The 19,934-nt window shown below is 44.0% G+C and overlaps 3 protein-coding genes across 11 annotated transcripts; 2 read left to right on the forward strand and 1 right to left on the reverse strand.

The window, feature by feature from the left end:
• Nucleotides 1–27: 27 nt before the first annotated feature.
• cfap77 (cilia and flagella associated protein 77) lies at nt 28–3,683 on the reverse strand. Of its 6 annotated transcripts, none has more exons than XM_088428415.1 (7): nt 3,252–3,611; nt 1,293–1,366; nt 1,097–1,163; nt 602–833; nt 443–536; nt 276–380; nt 28–216 (listed from the first exon to the last, which is right to left on the reverse strand). In XM_088428415.1, the coding sequence occupies exons 2-7, from the start codon at nt 1,353–1,355 to the stop codon at nt 148–150; spliced, it is 630 nt and encodes a 209-aa protein (XP_088284541.1). In that variant the 5' UTR covers nt 1,356–1,366; nt 3,252–3,611; the 3' UTR covers nt 28–147. The 6 variants fall into 6 exon arrangements, with proteins under 6 accessions (XP_088284541.1, XP_088284517.1, XP_088284508.1 ...); XM_088428391.1 differs by adding an exon at nt 2,257–2,403 and having other exon boundaries at nt 34–380; XM_088428382.1 differs by lacking the exon at nt 3,252–3,611 and adding exons at nt 2,257–2,403; nt 2,565–3,234 and having other exon boundaries at nt 34–380.
• Nucleotides 3,624–10,703, forward strand: qsox2 (quiescin Q6 sulfhydryl oxidase 2). The gene is made up of 12 exons (XM_088427933.1): nt 3,624–4,078; nt 5,162–5,262; nt 5,763–5,811; nt 5,890–5,980; nt 6,272–6,362; nt 6,451–6,596; nt 6,678–6,824; nt 7,580–7,709; nt 7,780–7,902; nt 7,968–8,118; nt 8,848–9,036; nt 9,196–10,703. The coding sequence occupies exons 1-12, from the start codon at nt 3,835–3,837 to the stop codon at nt 9,576–9,578; spliced, it is 1,845 nt and encodes a 614-aa protein (XP_088284059.1). The 5' UTR covers nt 3,624–3,834; the 3' UTR covers nt 9,579–10,703.
• Nucleotides 10,704–11,191: 488 nt separating this feature from the next.
• LOC148429026 (nucleus accumbens-associated protein 2-like) lies at nt 11,192–18,964 on the forward strand. Of its 4 annotated transcripts, none has more exons than XM_088427943.1 (9): nt 11,206–11,777; nt 11,892–12,029; nt 12,966–13,446; nt 14,065–14,249; nt 14,398–14,642; nt 14,730–14,906; nt 16,128–16,233; nt 16,686–16,783; nt 17,983–18,964. In XM_088427943.1, exons 2-9 carry the CDS (start codon nt 11,959–11,961, stop codon nt 18,354–18,356), a joined length of 1,737 nt encoding a protein of 578 aa, XP_088284069.1. In that variant the 5' UTR covers nt 11,206–11,777; nt 11,892–11,958; the 3' UTR covers nt 18,357–18,964. The 4 variants fall into 4 exon arrangements, with proteins under 4 accessions (XP_088284086.1, XP_088284069.1, XP_088284095.1 ...); XM_088427969.1 differs by lacking the exon at nt 11,892–12,029 and having other exon boundaries at nt 11,206–11,604; nt 11,669–11,777; XM_088427960.1 differs by lacking the exon at nt 11,892–12,029 and having other exon boundaries at nt 11,192–11,271.
• Nucleotides 18,965–19,934: the final 970 nt, after the last annotated feature.

The following is a 19,934-nucleotide window of genomic DNA, read 5'->3' on the forward strand; positions in this document are numbered from 1 at the left end:
TGTGCTAACAATTGACGACAGGATTCATGGGATCTTTTTACGATTTTTATTTTTTGCACACACATGACATCACTCATTAACAGGACCTGATGACAATTTCTTGATGTTGGATGTCTTCGCCTGTTGAGAGCATGTTAACGTGCATACTTAACTAGCTAACTTGTTGGCTTGCGGGTTTGCACGATGCTTCCTCAAGGTGTCGAGAGCAGGGCCCACCTGAACACAGATGCGGTTAGCGCATCGCCGTGCACGCGCATCACAATTTGTCTTTTTACCTGTGCGTAGCGTGCACATGTGTGCGTGTGCGTGTTTATGTGAGGAAGCGGAGGTTTGGTGCGGAGTAAAGAGGTGCGCGTGTGCGCAAACGACACGCACTTTACCTGCAAAAAGAATACACACATGCCTCACGTGTTTTTGTTAACACCCGCGAGTGTGAACTGACCACATGGCGTCGTTCGCTGCGTCCTTTCATGTTTTCCTGGAGCCAGCGGCGAGCGTACTCGTGAGACAAAAGGTCATAGATTGGAGAATGTGGCCTGTGGAACACCATCATCTTAATTCTTTTATCACGTATTATTTTTTGGAGTTGTCGTGTTGCAACCTTGTCTTAAGGCCAAAGGTGATGTCTGGGATTTTGGGGCGTTGTGGCGGAGCTGTGCCCTTGTATGGGGCGGGGCTGTGCTTGACGGCGGCCATCTGTGCTCGGTACTCCTTCACCTGTTTGGCTGTCACGTAACCGGATTTCAACGCTTCCTTGTTCTGGATCACAAAGTTGGTGACGGGACGACGGGTTGCGTTTTCTTGTCGGGACAGGGCCTTCCACCGGGACAGGACTATGAACACACAAGTCAATATATGAAATATAGAATAAATCAACTGTTTTCCTCTTCATTTGCCTAGAGGTGGCTGGTTGATCATAGGCAAGTAGACAGGAAAAAAAATACATCAAAAGAGCCATTTTTGGACAAATATAGCGTGGCGGTGTATTTTCTGAAAAACTAGCATTGTCAAAAAAAATGGGCATGCGTTCTAGAAAAATGACTAATTCCGGGTTCTGATTACACCATATGAATTTCCAAGTGTGCATATGCGTTACCTGCAGCCACTTCCTCGTCTACATGCAACCTGCTGCTGCCTCCCAAAGTGGGAGGACAATCGTTTTCCTAAAATATATACATACACACGAATATGTAAGAACCTAATGTACACAAACGCACACATGTAGCAACAACCACACGGATAAACACACGGCCATACGTGCACACCATTTTAATCAATCAGTGTTTATTTACTTTAGTCAGCAATGGCTTGTCCATTATGGACTCTCTGGCCACGCCCATGACTAGCGATGTCATGTTATGGAGATCTGTGAGAGAAAAAAATCGAAGCCTCAAAATCATCAAACACATATATTTTCCTGCTTTAGGTTTGTCCTCGTCGATTTAAGATAGCAAAACTCATTTCATGTCATCCAGTGGGGTACAAGGCAGTCTGTGACATCACACCAATACATATAAAGCTTCCTTTTAAAAATGGAAATTATTCATGAAACCAAGAGTATGAGGTAACAATTTGAGCTACTTTTTGGAGTTCATAGTGGAATTTACTACTCTGTAGTTTCCTTTCCAAAATAAATAAGGTTTTATTTAAACGTAATACGTTTAGATTTGTAGATTCTCAATAATAGACGTTTTTCAATAATAATACATTTTTTTACAATGTTTTTTCAGACACAATTCAACTTTTCTTGGTCTACAGTTAGTATTATGAAAACCTGATTCAGAATTAACCCGATTCTGAATCTGGTTTTCATAATAATACTAACAAAACTATAGCTGTATACAGTATATTTTACAGTTTGTATATATAACTATGCATTATATTATACATTATATACAGTATTCATTAGTATATACAGTATAGACAATTTTTTTATTGAGGGTTAGTTTCTGTCGCAAGTGACCCCCCCAAACGTAATTCCTATTTAATTTTGAATGTATAATAAAATCCATATTATAGTGCTAATTTCAAAACTGAGGTGCTCACTAAGAGACATTTTTCCAATCAAAAAGCACATATTTCCATTAAAATTTTAATCAGTCCATTTTATGATGTATATGGGGATAGGCCATGGTGTTCCAAAATTTGAGACATTTCTTCTAAAAATGCCTTATTTTCAAAAGCGTAGACTCAAACTACGTATTAGACACTTTGAACATTCATGTCGAATGATGACGGCAACTACTGTATACTCACTTTAACGTTCGACGCCAGGGCTGACGCTGTGCTGGCAGTGTGTCGCCGCGTTGCTATAGTTACCGGAAGACAAACGTGGCGCTTTTTGGAGGAGAACGAACACCAAGATACGCAAGATTCCTTCGATGTTTCACACGTCACTCAGTCCTTTGATCATTGTAAGAACATCAATTTTAAGGATGGCATTTAAATACGCAAACTTTAAAAGTCACGTTTAAAACAAATCATTTCACTTAAATAAAACTTTTAATCTCACGAAGTTTGTCCATTTATTTACCTATTATTTATCGGTATTAAATTATATGCACCTTTTTGTCTGGCATGGCAGCAGCGCGAGCTTCCGTAAATGTCATTGATGCGTGGAAGAAAAAATAAACAAAAAATCGCCGGTTATGTTAAAACAGTGTACATTTCCGCCATTCGTTTGTTTCCCTTCTGAAGTCCTTTCTCGTAGATGTTTAATTACATTTTTTTAAACAAACTTTATTGATAAAATTGAACATCCGGGGCTTTCTAACGTCGCGATCCACATCACGCACGAAGTGCATTACAAACGAGTTGAACTCTTACTTGCTTTTTATAACCAGAACGCTCGAAAGATGCCGCTAATAAGCTTTATAATGGATAGAATACCTTTAATCGTACATTTGGAGCGCTGTTCCGATTGGTGCATGTTAATTATGAATAAATAGAATAGTATAGAAATCCTATTTCATCGTTATTGATATTTTCATTGTGCTGCAGTTTTTAATTGTTCCTCCTGAGAGGAAATGAAGATAAATGGATTTAAGTGGTCATTCTAGGAACAGTGTGGCAAACCTAAATCCAAGCAAATTTATTTGTCAGGCAACGGTTTATGACGTTTTAATCACCTGCCAGGATTCAATATACAACTATGCTCGCTTCTGCATAATAAATTGTCCATATATTATTGTATATAAGTGATTGAATAGTAAATTAAGCTAAAAAAAAAGTGAACCAAAAAATAAACTTACTGGATGACTTTGTCAGGTAGTTGGTTCCAAACTGTACTATAGTCCTTTGGATTTTTAATCCGTCTGTCAACTACAATTTCGTAAGGGCGTGTTTCCAATACTTTTCCAAATACTACACGCTAACTTTGAGTTGTATCGCATCCCTGCGTCAGCCGGTAATGTCTCATGATAATCGTAAACCATGCTGAACGAATTTCGATGACAAAAAGACTGTTTAAAAGGCAAAATACAGCTCAAATATCAGAGTTGCGTTTACAAGCGCTGCCCCGTCTCGAGGTACGTCATCGTGATGTCACGCTGACTTCAGCCACGGGGTTCTTGTCTATTCCCCCCCGATGATTACGTCATCGATCGCGGTACAGGAACATACCCGGAAGTTGTTTGTCCGCTGGCTTCCACTGCGTTCATATTGAAAGTGTTGCTTGTTTCCGGTCTTGGCAAAGAGGGGTGGGACATTGCGTCCCTACTTCCGGTTGCTAGTGTCATGGATCCCGGCGGCTTTCTCGCGTTTATTGTCGGCTGCGGCCGCGCTCGTTTGACGCTGTGCTCATCTCGTCCCTGTTTTTCTTGGCGTTGACGCCGCATGGCGACGCGACGCTTTCTCGCCTTGTGTGTGTGGGCGTCGCTGCTGCGCGGCGGCTCACCTGAGGCACCCGGCGGCCGGCTGTACTCGCCCTCGGACCCGCTCAGCTTGTTGAGTGGCTCCAACCTGAGCGCCACCGTTAGCAACTCGTCGTGCGGTTGGCTGGTGCAGTTCCTGTCGTCTTGGTGCGGACATTGCATCCAGTTCTCGGCCACCTGGAAGGCGCTGGCTCGGGACGTCAAAGGTACGCCAGGGTGGACATTTGGGCATTTTGGAACCACGATTTTGTGTGCTGTGCTCTTTATTTTTCGCCGGTAACTGGTCCCAATCACAACCGCAACAAGTTTAGTCCAGCGAAGTAGGAGTTGTCTCTTTCTGAAATTCTTTAAAAAATATATCTATTTTTTAAGGTTCATTAGGCCTTTATGTGATGGGATCATGCCTTGTCAGCTATTAAAACGTGGGCAGCTCATGTATTTTATTTGTCATGTATATTTCTGCTTCTCTTTTGACTAACTGTAGTCGGCGGTGGGTCTGATTTCAAACCATCTGTTTTGAGCTTTCTGTTTGTCAAACGCCTCTCCAATTTTTACTCCTGTCATATGCTACAGACAGAAAGCTGGGGAAGATTGAATTTTCCGACGTCCGACTAGAAAAAGTGCGCTCAAACACCCCTTTGAACTGGCAGGTCTGAGTTGTGTTCGAAAAAAAAAAGAACCCTAACAATTTATCACTATCAGCTATATTTGTTGTTTATGTTCGCCTTGAACTTTTAGAAGTTTGATCCGGGACAATCCAAGTGTGATAAGTCCGACTTCCCAACTCCCTCGAATGCGGCATTTGACTTCACTATAGTGTGTGCCTAAATAGGCCTGTTACCTTTTTTAGACCTGTATTAAGCCATTACAAACCCCCTCATAGTTTCCATCCTCATTACATGTAACACATTAAACTTCTGAAAGGCAAAATGTGGACTAAATACCGAACTCCTGATTATAGGCTGTAATTGGCATTTTGCTGCAAGAAAATGCAACTGAAAAGCGAGGTAAAACTGCAGTAAAAGTTAGATATTATGATCTGAAATAATAAAAAAAAAATGAAACACTAAATGAACCACAAAGTAGTGAGGAACAGTCTTTTCTTATTTCTGTGTCTTCCATTATTTTTGTGCGTGAATGGGTTTCTGTATTTTTGTTTGAATGTACTTGTGTGTGCATCTGTGTTGGAGAAGCAGCTGGTGTGCGGCTGAATGGTCCTCAGGGACAAAGCGTGACAGATGGACACTAAAGAGATCTTCCCACCCCCTCTGTGTGCATGTGCGTGTCAGACTGGCAGCAGGCAGTGAAGCTGGCGGTGCTGGACTGTGCGCAGGAGGACAACTACGAAGTGTGTAAAGAGTACAACATCCAGTTCTACCCCACGTTTAAAGTTAGTAAAACCCCAACATCTTTTGTATTCGAATGCAGTGGAACTTCGGTTTACAAATTCAATTTGTGACGCTGTTCGCTAACTGAAACATTGGCAAACTCAGGTCATGGTTCCTATTAAAATGAATGACAGTGTCATTGATCAACTACGACAAGAAACAAGATCAACAAACAATCAACAAGAAAATATGAAGAATTTACGAAGATAAGATTCACTGCGTTTTGCTATTGTTTTTACATTGTCGTCAAACTGAACGTAGAAAATGCCTGAATTTGACCCTAAAAATATGAGTGCATCCCCTACACAGATGCGTCCTATATTTGGAGGATCACATTGTTAATATTTCAATTTTATCCGTGCGGTTATAAATGCATTCTATGGACTGCAAAAATAAGTGAAGCAATGGACCTCGCGATGTCAAGCACCATTTGCAAATTTGTTAAGCAAAGTTCCACTGAACATGAAAGCCAACAAGTTGCTAATTAAACGTCTCTCCAAAGTATTTCCCTGCTTACTCGCCACCCACTGAGAAAGGGACCACCTATACAGGTAACACCTACTTTCTGTTTCACTATCTTTTCTTCTTGTCTCACTAATTTACAATTTGCCTTTAACTGCTTTCAACAGGTGTCGACAGAGACGTCCAGTCAGTGAGACATTTGATGATAGACATCTTACAGAACCATTCCAACCACTCACCCGCACTTCATCCGTACAGGTGCCGCAACAACAGCAACACACGCACATTATCCATATAGCTATACAGTAGATAATGAAGCAATTACGCAGTTAACACAACACTCACAGTGGTACACACATGCATGGACTCCCATACACATAGAAGCACACATGCACGCAAACATGAATGCACACGAGCACACACTCACACAAATGCATACCCATTCTCACATTACACACAACACAGCTTGGCATTCATCACTTAGCACAAGCAAAATGAACCATAATATTGGTCAACTGTGTGCATATACGTGTTTGTTTGTATGCGTAGTTCTGCGCAGATCCTTCCTCTGTTGGGTCAAAGGTCAGACCACTACACAGCCATCATCGTGGAGGATGAGCACTCGTACGTGGGGCGAGAGGTAAGTCGCGGCCAATCCACGAGAGGGCAGGAAGTTGCGCATTTGTCATTAATGGGCGTGTTGATGTGTGCGCCCTGCGTGGTGTCAGGTGACATTGGATATGTTGTCATACACGGGCGTGCGCGTGCGGCGGGCGCTCAGCTCGGACGTCGCCCTCCTGGAGCGACTCAATATTACAGTTTTGCCGCACGTCTACCTCCTCAACCCCGATGGCACGCACGCACAAGTGGACATGTGAGTGTACACACAGCACAACATGTGCTTGAGTCCACACACATGTGATTAACACACTTTTGATGTTTGTATGTTGCTCAGTGCGAAACGTTTGCGTTTCTTCGTGACGTGGTGTTTGCGTTCACTACCTGGCGTCCGGCGAAGGATCCAAGCACACACTGACAGCATGCAGGCACTGACGCCCCCTGAAGGAACAGCCCTGCCAAGCAGCTGGACAATTTTTGACAGGTAAAAAGGGGGTATCATATGTTTTGGAGCATGTATGATTGTGCATACACATATGTTTTTATATTTTGAATATGTGTATATGGTCTTTATGTGTTATTGTTTGTGTTATGTTTGTAGACGTACGTGTACGTACCTAAATATGTGCACGTTTCTGTGCTTTTGTATGTATTACGAATGCCGGCTTGCATGTGTTTGTGTATTTTGTATCTGTATTTGAACATGTATAATTGCATATACACGTGTGTGTGCGTGCACACATTTTTGAATGTATGTATTTTTCCTATGTGTATATAAGTCTCGTGTATATGTGTGCATGTGCGCAAAAATCTGTGTTTGTATATGCATGCATCAGTGTTTATCTTGTGTGTAAATCATGAGTGTGCACTATGTTTTTGTGTATCTGATTGTTTATATGTGTTTGTGTATACAAATGTGAATGTGTATATTGTGCATGTGTGTACATTAGAATATGTGCGTGGCCGTACACATCAATTTGTATTTGTGTGTATCTGATCAATTATAATTGCCTAACGAGTGCATATCTCTGTTTAGGTAATTATTTGTGTGTCTGATTGTGTGTGTGTATGTGTGTATGCATGTGATTGTGTGTATTTTGTATTTGAGCAATGCTGATTGTAAACACGCCTGTGTGTGCCTGTGTCTGTATTTTGTATGGGTGTATATACATATTTGTGCATGTGTTTGTGGGTTTGTGCATGTAACCATGTTTGTCTTTGGTCTGTGTTTGCACACAGGTCCAAGGTGTACACAGCTGATCTGGAGTCAGCCCTTCACTATGTATTGAGAGTGGAGCTGGCCAGTCACCCCACACTAGAGGGGGAGGAGCTTCAAGTTTTCAAGGACTTTGTCACACTGGTTGCCAAGGTAACATACAGCCGCCACGTTGCCACCATCACTTTTGACTTGACTATCTCGGATGTGTGTGAATGTGTAGTTGTATCCTGGGGGCGGGCCAGTGGTCAAGCTGATGGAGACGCTCTCTGATTGGCTGAACAGCTTGCCGCTCAAGCAGATCCCCTACCAGGCTGTCCTGGACTTAGTGGACAACAAGATGAGGGTGAGCCCTGCCCACCCATCCACCCACCTGCCCTACCTGTTTTAAGCGTCCACTTCCTGTTTCAGATGTCCGATGTGTTTTTGGCATCCGGGCTCAACTGGATCGGCTGTCAGGGCAGCAGAGAAGGACTTCGGGGTTACCCGTGTGCCTTCTGGACGCTTTTCCATGTTCTCACCGTGCAGCATCATAACAAACCCCAAGCGCTCACTAACACTGGTACGTATCTATGTGCAAAAGCGCACACATGCACACACACCCCACGATGGCGCCAACGGTCTCTTCAAGGTACTTCATCAGACTTTCACAACAAAACTACTGTTGTCCAACGAATTTCCTCAAATTAATTCAGGATAGTTCAACATCACGAAGATGCCCACCTGGCACCAAAGCATTTCTTTTTGTCTAAATGAATCTCCTCAAATGACATAAATGGCAGAAAGATGCCCAAAGTTGGAACTAAGGCACTACTTTTGTCTAAATGAATGTCCTCGAATTACTTGTTCGTAGTTCAACATTACAAAGGTGCACAAACTGACAACAAAGCAGTTTTTTTTTCCTCTCTAATGAAGTCCTTCAGAAAACTTAACAGACATCTTTTCACCTTGATGGCACCAAAGGTCTTCTTTGTCGAGAGGAAACTTCTCAATTTACTTCACCGTTAAGATCCCGCAAAATGGCATCAATGCTCTGATTGTCAAAATGAATCTCCTCAAATGACTTCAACATAGTTCAACAGCATAATTATGCCCCAAGCTGGTTCCAAAGGACTACTTTTTGTCTGAAAAAATCTTGTAATGCTATGACTTTTTTTCTTTGAGAGAGAGTGAGTCTGTTTGAATCTCCTCAAGTTAGTTTAACATAGTTCCTTTGCACCATGATGCCCCAAGATGGCAACAGAGTACAGTACAACCTGAGGGAGAATGAACTTGTGTGCATGTCGTTTAGGCCTCGAGGGTGTCGGCGCACGCGCCGTGTTGACAGTGATGCGCGGCTACATGCGAAATTTCTTCGGCTGTCAGCAGTGCGGACGTCACTTTGACTCCGCCTCCTCAACTTTGGCCTCCGTCAACAGCACAAGCGAGCAGCTGCTGTGGCTCTGGGACACCCACAACCAGGTCAACCTCAGGCTGGCAGGTAGCACGCACGTGAACATGCAAGCATTCTGTTTTTGGAGGATTTTGACATTCGCTTTCTTTCTTTTCGTCTTCACTTTTGTCCCACTTTTGTCCTCCCTTTCCTCTTCTTATTTTTTCCATTTCTCAATCCTATTCCACTCTTACCTTTGGACGGGAGGCTCACTGAGCGACGACCCGCTTTTCCCCAAACGTTTGTGGCCGGGCCCGTCACTTTGCCCGTCGTGCCACGAGGAGCGGGCGGGCGTCCGCGTTTGGGCGCGCGAGGAAGTGTCCCACTTCCTGCAGCGACACTACGGCGAGGACAACCTGTCCTCTGCGCGCGCCCCCACCCCGCGACACCCGCGGCCCCCCCTGTCGCCCGTCGGCGAGGAAGGCGAGAAGTTGGCAGGCTTCAGCAGCGTGGACTTGAGTCTTTGCGTTCTCCTCTATGCCTCCTCCTGCATCGTCCTGTTTTTCCTCTTCCTCTTTTTTCGGGTTCGAGCCAGGAGGTGGAAACGTTTCTCCTCCTCCTCCTCCTCCTCCTCCCGCCCCCTAGTGTGATTGTTTTCCACTACAAAATCAAACTTTTGAATGTCCAGCGTGAAGCGTGAAGTTTGAAATTCCTCTCGGTGGATGTGACGGTGTTCTCATTGTTTGATGAAGCTAACCCCCCTCCCCTAGAAATTCCAATTCAACTCGAAGTTAGAGATTTTTATGTTTATTATCAGTTGTAGTACAATTAATCCGTTCCAGCCCCACCAGAAATGGCAATTTCATTTTGTGAAGGTCCTTTATTTTTCACATTTAAAAACGGGTGTTATAGAATGTTTTGTTTTACCTTGAGTGGAGCTTGGCAAAGCAGCAAAATGGCGTCACCAACTGGTTGGAGCCTTCCACTGCAGCGTGAGCCATGTGCTACTGCCATCTAGTGGCAGAACTATGAAAAGCTCATTTCTTTTTGCCGTTGGATTTTTCTTCCATCGAGCTAAAGTTATGATTAAATTTTAAGTCACCATGACAGGTTTGTCTTGATTAGATTTAAAATCATTATGGTGGGATTTAAAGTCCATCTATTTTGGCCATCATTTAAAATGGTGAGATTAAAGAATTTTCAATTTGGGGGCCGGAAAAAAAGACAACCAAAACATGTTGTGGGTTTATATGTCAGTAACATTTCAGTTTCAGTTTGTCATTTTTTTCTGTTATCAAACAAAAAAAAAATAGAAGGCAGTAAAATATTTAATGCCAAAGTTTAATATGGATGATCTATCCTTCTGAGACCCAACCTATTCATTTGTGTCCATTGTATTGGACATTTGCTTCATTCAGACTTTTGACGTCATTTTTCTACCCTCAGTCCTTGTGCACTCAAGAAGGAATCCTGGACTTTTCAAGGATGTCTCATGTTTGATAGGGATTTCTATTAACTTTGCTATTTAGCTGAGACAAAATGGACATCATAATGGACATAATTAGGGTGTGTCTCAGGAGCCTAGAAATGGACAAAACTGACCAATTTACAAACATGAACACCAGTTGAAGGAACTTTGATGAGCTCATCGCTCGCACTGCGTTGCCTACCTGCTAAGAACGAACCTGAATTGTTTTGTCAATTTTCCTGTCAACAGCACCATTTACTGCCATTTTTAAATGTTTTTTCTGTGATTAAAATGAGAAAAACTAAAAGGTGAAGTTTTAACTTTTCTAAGAAGGATGTGATTCAGCAGATTTATTTTTTGTCATCTTTTCTCTGACCTCATCACATACACTGACCGCTCAGTCAAAACTGTGTTTTGTGAGTGATGTCATCCTGAACTCTCAATCAGCCACTTGACACACACAAACACAGCTGTAGTGTGTGTGTGTGTGTGTGTGTGTGTGTGTGTGTGTGTGTGTGTGTGTGTGTGTGTGAGAGAGTGAGCTTACGCAGTCGGCATGCCAACCACCTATACTGCAATGCAGTGCTGTGGGTTTAGCCCAGTCATGCCACACGCACACGCATTGGCATATGTGTGCGCGCGCGTGCCCCCCCCCCCCCCCCCCCCCCCTTGTCGTCCTCTGCAGGGCAGTTAGCCGCATTAGCAGTTAGCTGCATTAGCTCCCTCGCTGTCCTCAGATGACTCCCCCCTCCCCTCTTGTCTGTCTGCAACCCCCCAAGAACACCCCCCCCCCCCACCCAGACGCTGCGTTAGAGAGTGCGCGTGTGTGTGACTTGTGCTTGAGCTGCCGCTGTAGGAAGAGGAGCAGAGAAGAGGTGAGCACCTAAACATAAGCACAAGACCAAACTGGACCAAAAACTGGACTTGATCGGACTCCTCTAAAGTGAACTGGACTCTTTACTTTTTTTTCTCTCTCTTTTTGAAATGGGTGTTCGTGAACAGGACTGGAATGACACAGCTGGACTCAAAACTCTGCTAGACTACTGGACTGTCTCTGACTTGACTGTGTACTGAGATGACCTTGACACAGCAGAAAGTGGACTGTAAACAATTCCAACTTGCATCTTAGCAAGTGATGAGTGACTAGTGGAAAACAAGTGAGGTATGGGAAGCAATTTCTTACGCAGCCTTGCCAGCCATTTTACAAAGTAAGTATCACGACGGTCTAACCGCTAGGGGCCATTTCTTTCGCTAATTGTCACATTTAACGAGGGCCATTTCGAAACAAACGGTGGGCCAGAAATGGATCCCGGGCCGTAGTTTGGTCACCACTGAGGGAGCCACGAGCCTACGAGGAGGGATGCGGACCAAGTCGGAGCAGGTGAGTGAGACCAATCTTGATGTTAGCCATGGGGACGGTTGTTTCTGCTGCGCTGGAGTGCTCGCTTTTGCATCCTGTGTCCATCCAGAGAGCATTCCAGAATGTTTGTTACAGGTCACAGAAAACCTGACCTGTGGGCGAGAACCAGCGAGGAGAAACTTTGGAAATAGCTGCATCGAGAATGCAGAGTAGTTTTAAAGCTGCAAACTGGGAACAAAATCTCCCAGGGTCGCGGAGCACATTTTCTCATAGGTAGAGTATTTAAAAAAAAATGATGGCACCCAGGTAGTGGTCAAAGGATGGACCAACAGACCTTGATATGTTGTAGGAGTAGCCCGGGGAAAACAAAAGTCAATCACACCCTGGAGTGGAATCTGATTGGCTGTTAATGTGTTTAGCATAATCTAATATGCTCCTCTTGTGGATGGGGGGACAAATTGACAAGGAAGACATGAAAGTTAAAGAGTAACTGAGAGATGTCTGTCTGATGAATGGTAAATTTCAAAGGCATAAATGTAGTATGCATTCTTTGTAAAGAGTTTGCTTAAAAAAGAAGCAGCTCAAGTTTAGCCTGCCACATAAATGCAAAGCACCTAGCACCAACTGCAGCCATCCATTCATTCCGATGGGCCTAACTAAAGGTTGCAGCTAGCGTTTGAGACCAGCCTCAAATGCAGCAGTAGCTTAATGATCACAATTCAAACAGCATTTTGTCTTCCATGGGGAAAAAACACGGCATCATTAAACTATTTCTGAAATCGAATTTCAAGAAGAGTATACTTTTCAATTACATTTTTCAACGGGGATGGCCGGGGGAGCATTTGATGTTATGCCATGAAATTTCAGAATTGGAAACAACTTTCTGATTCACAATACCCAATAGATGGCACCAATACCACATTTTAGATCCTCGCCGAATAGATGCACACGTATCCCCAAATCATACTAGGAAAATATTAGAACAAAATAAGGATTTGGATTTTATGGCGCTCTAATGTGATGAACCTTTGGTTGCTCATTTTGCATGCTGGTAATATTTAGGCAGGACGGACTTTTAACTGTCGCTCCTGACTCTGACGCTAATAGACTGGAATGGACTCTTCTTGACTCTTGTGGACACTACTGAACCATGCTGGACTCTCAGTATTCTTCAAATGCCTTTCCTTTCCTTGGACTCCCCCTCACCAGCACGACATGGATGCCAGAATCAGGACCAGCCCTCCCTAAGCCCGCCTCCATCATGACAGAATCTGGTCTTCAGTTTTCGGTCGGTGACTTCGGCAGTAGTGTTCTAAGCAGCCTGAACCAGCAAAGACTTCTGGGACTCCACTGCGACGTCTCCATCCTGGTCCAGGGCCAGCTCTTCAAAGCCCACCGTGCTGTTCTTGCTGCATCCTCGCTGTATTTTCGAGACCTGTTCAGCGCTGAGTCCTCCGACTCTTCAGAGTGGTCCCGGTCTACCTATGAGCTACCGTCCTCGGTGACACCGTCCTGTTTCCGTCAGATCTTGACCTTCTGCTACACGGGCCGTCTCAACATGGTCGCCAGTGAGCAGCTGGTCCTTATGTACACGGCCGGGTACCTGCAGGTCCAGAACATTGTGGAGAGGAGCCTGGAGCTCATGAAAACGAAGACCACATCCTCATCGCCGCACTGCTGTGATTCACAGGTGAGTGTAGTTCAGTATCCACAATGGCGCGGTAGACCAGCAGCCATGTTCATCGTCTTAGTCCGGTAATTCTAGTAATAGTGTTCCCCCTCTACTTCGTGCTTCCCTTTTCACGCCTCAGTGCTTCGTGGTTTTTTTAAAGGACCGTTACTTCTCAGCAATGCATGATGCACTGCAACACTCCCACGCTCAGTCCTAACGTAGAGTCTGAAGCAATCTAAAAGCCCTCATACACTTTTCTTCAAATGAAGGCACTTTGGCTTAAAACTGAACTGCTGCTCTGCTACATCTGTCGACTTCAAGGAATTCAATTTTTGCTTGGGGTTACCGGTCCCCATTAACCACAAAAACAACAAGGGAACACTGTACCATGGTCTATTCAGCCGAGCAAGACCACTAACCACCTAATCCAGCTACTTGAAATTGAAACCATGACTCTAAGTCTGGCCAGACCTGGAACCCCACCCCCCACGCCACTTTTGATCTGGATCTGGTCAAGTGAGCCCAATCAAACTGTACTTAGTCCAGGATTACAAACCCTGATCTAAAATGTTCATCTTTTTTACCCAAAGAACTGTCTTTTGAATATTTTGTCTCCTTTGTGATGTTTGTTTCCAGACCACCTCAACAGATGAGCTGGGGCCTTCAGACAGGTCTGTAGTTCATCTGCAGGATTCCAGTCCAGACCCCTCGTCTATGACTCCAGAGGACCTGATAATGGCCGTGAGTCGGATCAAACAGGAAAGGCAGGACACGCCTCCTGAGGACCACACAGGAACAACTCCAGAAGAATTGGATGCCAGGTCAGAAGGTCTTGTCTTAACCCAGCCAAACCAGGACTGATGATCCGCATTGACCATGTGGACCTGGAATCATGATCAATCAGATCAAAAACCAGGATCCATTCAGTAGTCTGCTTGGTTTTGACTCTAGTCCTCCATGTATCCTCAGAGTGGACTTTGCGAGGGAGCTCCAGACCACCAGAGGGGGTGCTGTTTGTTACCTGGGTGCTGCTGGAAGCCTGGTCCTTGGCCTGCAGTCCTACCTCCTGGCAGGTGGGCGCTGCTCTAGTTCAGAAGCATCCAGCCTGCCCACAGACTCGCCCCCCTCACACGTCCCAACGGAGGCGGAGCCAGAGGACTACTATGGCAAGACCCCGTTCGCTGGACTATACCAACACATGATTGGACACCAGGGTACGTCTAGTCATATGAGACAGCTGGTCATCCGACTGGTCTGTGCGTTTTAAAGACGTGTGTTCTTGTGTCATCTGACCGGTCTAGGCCAGGAGAAAACCGAGATATCACACCTGCCATTGGCAAGTGAGCGACGTGCATGCGTTTTGGTGGGCGGCGATAATATGGCGCTCCCCGCCAGTTTGATCAGTCAGATTGGGTATCGATGCCACCCGGCGCTCTACACCGAGGGAGAACCTGGAGAGAAGCTGGAGCTGGTGGCAGGTAGTGGCAGATTGTTTTTATAACGATTAAATGATGTGATTTGTGGAACTTTCATTTTTATTTGCCTATTACTGTCTTTTTATTTTGAGGTTTTTTTTTTTTTTTTAGTTTTCATAGTTTGTGTGTGTTCTTTGTTTTTAAGTTTCGTCTGTAAAAATAGCTTGTTTTTCATTTGTTTATCACGGAAGACTATTAGGACTGCACGGTGGTAGAGTGGTTAGCACGTCCGCCTCACAGTTAAGAGACCTGAGTTTAACTCTGGACTTTCTGTGTGGAGTTTGCATGTTCTTCCCGTGCCCGCGTGGGTTCTTTCTGGGCACTCCGGCTTCCTCCCACGTTCCAAAATATATATAATCAAGTCCAGATTTCTGCGAACAAAGCCAGAATTCTCACTTTAAAAGTCGGAATTGTGACTAAAATCCAAATTTTGACTTTAACGTGAGATTTCTGAGCGTAAAGTTTGAATTCTTAGGTTACAATGATGAACGTATTTTTCTTGACTGACACTAATCCTTTCCATAGTTTTGGACTTTAAGTTAACATTGTTCTGTATTATTAGTGTTTTATTTTTATTTCAGAACCAAAAAAGTAGAACACTTGTTACCTAGCCTTGTGTTTCAGGCTGAGTTTGATGATAAAAAAAAGCTGCAATTAAAGTAATATTGCTTGGGGCGACATCGATTTTTTTCACATTTTGATTGGCTGCTGCTTGTTGACACAGTAAAAGGACTCGCAGATGACAGTTTGACCATTTTGCAACTTGCTGTCGACTGAAAATAACATCACAGGTGCTCTTGGCTCAGGTAATGAGCAATGTTGGCTTAGCTTGCAAGAGTCACATGACTAAACATGACTAATTTCACCCAATGAAAAGTTGAATCATTCGCCTTAGCCCGGAGCAACTGTAATGTTGTTTTCATTTGAAAGCAAATGGCCAAAGTGGATAAGAACAGGTGGACTTTTCTGAATAATTAATATTCCGGAAGTGCAATATTAACTGCTGTGTTTGAACGGTTTAGAGTGTGTGGGAAAAAAAAAAAGACTTGATATCCCCTTTAATGATCTGATGTGTATATCTTCCATTTGACATTTTCATACTATAGACCTAGCATTATAGGAACAAGATCACTGACGCTGGATTTATGTGTGTGCGTGATTCCGTTTGTGCTCTGTGTTTGTGTGTGTGCGTGTGTGTGTGTGGGGACATTTGCACATGCATAGGCTCGGGCGTGCTCATGACGCGGGGCCAGCTGATGAACTGTCATCTTTGTGCGGGGGTCAAACATAAGGTTCTGCTCAGGAGGCTCCTGGCTACCTTCTTTGACAGGTTAGCATAGTTTTGATTAGCTTAGCATACTAACACCTGCATCCCTTGTGTCATTTTCAAGACGCTTCTGAGCTATACCATACGTGAGGTGTACTCACTAAACGTCTAATACGACTTTTAGTGAAGAAATATGACATCACATCCCTACCACATGACCTCATCGGATGTCACGACACCATGAAGTCATGTTATTGTCTCGTTGGACATGACATGAAATTTGGGCATTTCAATTTTGTACAAAGTCATAACATAACAATCATGACACCATAAATGTAGTCTTTAATTTCCTCAAACATGACTTCAAATCACTTTTTCTATTTGTGTATTCTGGAGGTAATCTCAGCAAGGAGGCTTGGCCACAACGCAGCTGCTTTACATAACTGCTTTGTCACATGATGTGTACATGTTGTGTGTCTGTATATGCACTGATTGGCTTGTTATTGTATCCATAGAAACACACTGGCCAATAGCTGCGGGACGGGTATCCGCTCCTCTACCAATGATCCGAGTCGAAAGCCGCTGGACAACCGGGTGTTAAACACCGTCAAACGTAAGTCGCACAAGGCGTTTCTGCTGTCGTTCACATATAATTTAGCACAATTTACTAATTCGCTGCCAGTACAGTTAGAATGGATTTTTGATTTACAGTATATAGCTGTCCGGGTAAAAAGGAGGTTTGACGTTTATACTCGTCAATGGCTGTAAACGAATTAACAAATGACTCCCTATTGGAATTTTTATATAGTGGCCTGCATAGCTTTCTCCTCACTCTTGGGAAGAATCAATTACCACTAATCAAAGTGACTACTGATGTTTTTTTTTTTGACTGGGGGGCAGGCCAATGATACCTCCCCCCAATAGGTATCACTTATTTGCGCCTATTGATTGGTAATCGCACCCGGTACCCATCCCCCAGGGCAGGGGTCAACAACCTGCGGATCCAGAGCCGCATGTGGCTCTTTGATCCTTGTGTGGCGGCTCTCTGTGGTTTAGCAAAAGAAATAATGCTTGTTTTAGATCGACTACTTGGAGGTATTTGAATTACACGCAATGAAGTTTTGTGTGATTGCGTGATAGGGCGACATCTGCAGGACGTGTTTGGTGTGACCGGATACAAAAGTAATGTGAGACAGCCAATCAGTTTAGGGAAGGTAAAAACAGGAAATGGAAATACAGCGCGGCCTTCCAGATTAAAAGCACACAAGGGCCAGTGTGATATATCTGAACATTGAAAACGAAAGCGCTTGAAGAATTCTTAACACAAAATAAATGTCATCTTAATGTCCCTGCATGAGAACAAAGATGGACTCAAACTTTGGGTCTGCCTGCTAGTTCTTTTTTTGAAACCACACAGCACGGCCTTCCAGATTAAAAGCAGATATTTCTAAATAAGATAACACGGGTAGGGAAACAATACAAACTGGACTGCTTGATGACTACTCAACACAGAATAAATCTCATATTAATGTCCCTGTTTGTTAACATGGATGGATTCGAACGTTGGTTTGGTCTGCTTGCTTCTTTTAATAAAAATAATGTGGTACAACCTTGGTTAACAAAAGCTGTAAGCAACTTTTCTGTCTGTGATGTATATATATATATATATATATATATAATATATATCCCTGCCCTAACCCACTGTATTGGGATTTTGACACATTGGACTGCATAATTAACCAATTGCCAACACAGGCAAAAACCGATAACTATCGTGACAAGCACGTGACTGAGCATGCCGATCTTTCTCAGTGTACTGTCAGAATTTTGCACCGAGCTTCAAGGAGAGCGAGATGAACGTGATCGCAGCCGACATGTGCACCAACGCTCGCAGGGTCCGCAAACGATGGCTGCCCAAGATACAATCTCTGCTGCCCTGCAGCAACAGCAGCGGCAAAGTCCGCAGGGGGGCTGCCGGGCGAGGAGGAGCGGACAGCTTGGAAGTGGATGGGCGTCAGCTCAGTCTCGCCCCCTACCTGTGCCTGGAGGTGTCTGGGGAGGGCACGCAACATCAGGACCAGCAGCACCGCCTCCTCCTCTGCGCCGCCGCCTCTTCCTCCAACTCCTCTTCGCCACAACCCCCGGATGCTGACCGCAAGGGGGCCGAGCCTCAAGACAGCCAATAAGCATTGGACTGCACCTGTCCGACTTCCTGTCTGTCCCCTAACAAATTTCCTATCTGCCTGTCATCCTACCTCACTTCCTGTCTATTTGACTGTCCCCTACCTCACTTCCTGTCTGTCCCCTACCTCACTTCCTGTCTGTCCCCTACCTCACTTCCTGTCCGCCTGCTCAGCCGCGCTGCTGCATGTTACCAGCTTCCTGCCCACTAGCAACGGGACGGATAATGATGACGCTGATGTCAATAAAGTTTATTGAAAATCCCATTTGCTCTTTTACCTTTCATTTAAGGCCCAATTCCATTGAATTTCTTTACCACTTATCCACAAGGGTCTACCCCAGCCACGGACTTAACAATGGCCCCCTCAAGGCTGAGGCAAGGATGCTGCCGTTTTACGTTGCCACCACGGACTGCACCTGTTCAACTTTCCGTCTGTCCCCTAACTCATTTCCTGTCTGCCTCTCATCCTACCTGTCGAACCGACTGTCCCCTACCTCACTTCCTGTCCTTCTGCTCAGCCGCTCTGCTGCATGTTACCAGTTTCCTGGCCACTAGCAACGGGACTGATAATGATGACGATGCTGATGTCAATAAAGTTCATTGAAAATCCCATTTGCTCCATGACCTTTTATTCAAGGCCAAATTCCATCCATCCGTTTTCTTTACCACCTATCCACAAGGGTCGCCTACGCCATGCACATCGACCATGCATAGTATAATATTGTGAATTGGGAGTTACACAGGTTGGATCTGCATTTTGCGGCATTTTTTTCCCCAATGGCCTTTCCTTTGTTTTTTTTTCATTTTAGTTCAGACACCATGGTGCAGACAAATATTTGACTAACACATTAAGATATATCTTCTTTGACCAACATTTCTAATCATACACTAAGCAAATAACTAAAAGAAAAGTCAGGCATAATCGGAAAAAATACCTCATTGCATAGAGTTAAGCCTTATTTGGTTTTGATTTAGCTCAATATTTTCTTCAAAGCAGTTCTCACATTTTTGCTTTTTCCTGGGGTCATCTGCGCCCCCTAGTTGGGCCCACCCCAATATTTGAGAAACACTGCTTTAAAGGTATTGTCAACTTATTTAGCCATTTTCAGCAGCAAAGTCATTCATTTGTATATAATTTCATGACCAAATTTTCATGTAGACTTAATGCTTTTGAAAACATTTGGTCGAATATGACATCACATCCTGGTAGGTTGTGACCAATCGCAGCTCAGCTTGTGAATGTCACATGACATGACCAACAGGTGAGTTACAATTGGTTGTTACATTAACCTTGAGCACAGAAGATGTCATTTTCAGACCAAAGCAAGTAGGAAAATGTGTTTTTAAAGGTTTTCATTGTCCAACAAAAATAATGAAGTCATCAAATTAGCTGTAGAAAAAAATATGACTTCTTTACAGTGAGAAAATGTCTAAATGAATGGACTACCCCTTTAAATTCTCCACTTCATTCAAACTATGAAGGCATTTCATGAAGTTCCCATTTTGTTTACTCCTGAGATAATTCGTTGTGCTTTTCGGATATAAATTGCCAAAATGCTTCCCGAAAAATGTTTTACTTGGT

This window comes from Hippichthys cyanospilos, chromosome 1, assembly GCF_059441005.1.
Source record: "Hippichthys cyanospilos isolate Australia breed blue-spotted pipefish chromosome 1, RoL_Hcya_1.0, whole genome shotgun sequence".
Lineage (NCBI taxonomy): Eukaryota > Metazoa > Chordata > Actinopteri > Syngnathiformes > Syngnathidae > Hippichthys > Hippichthys cyanospilos.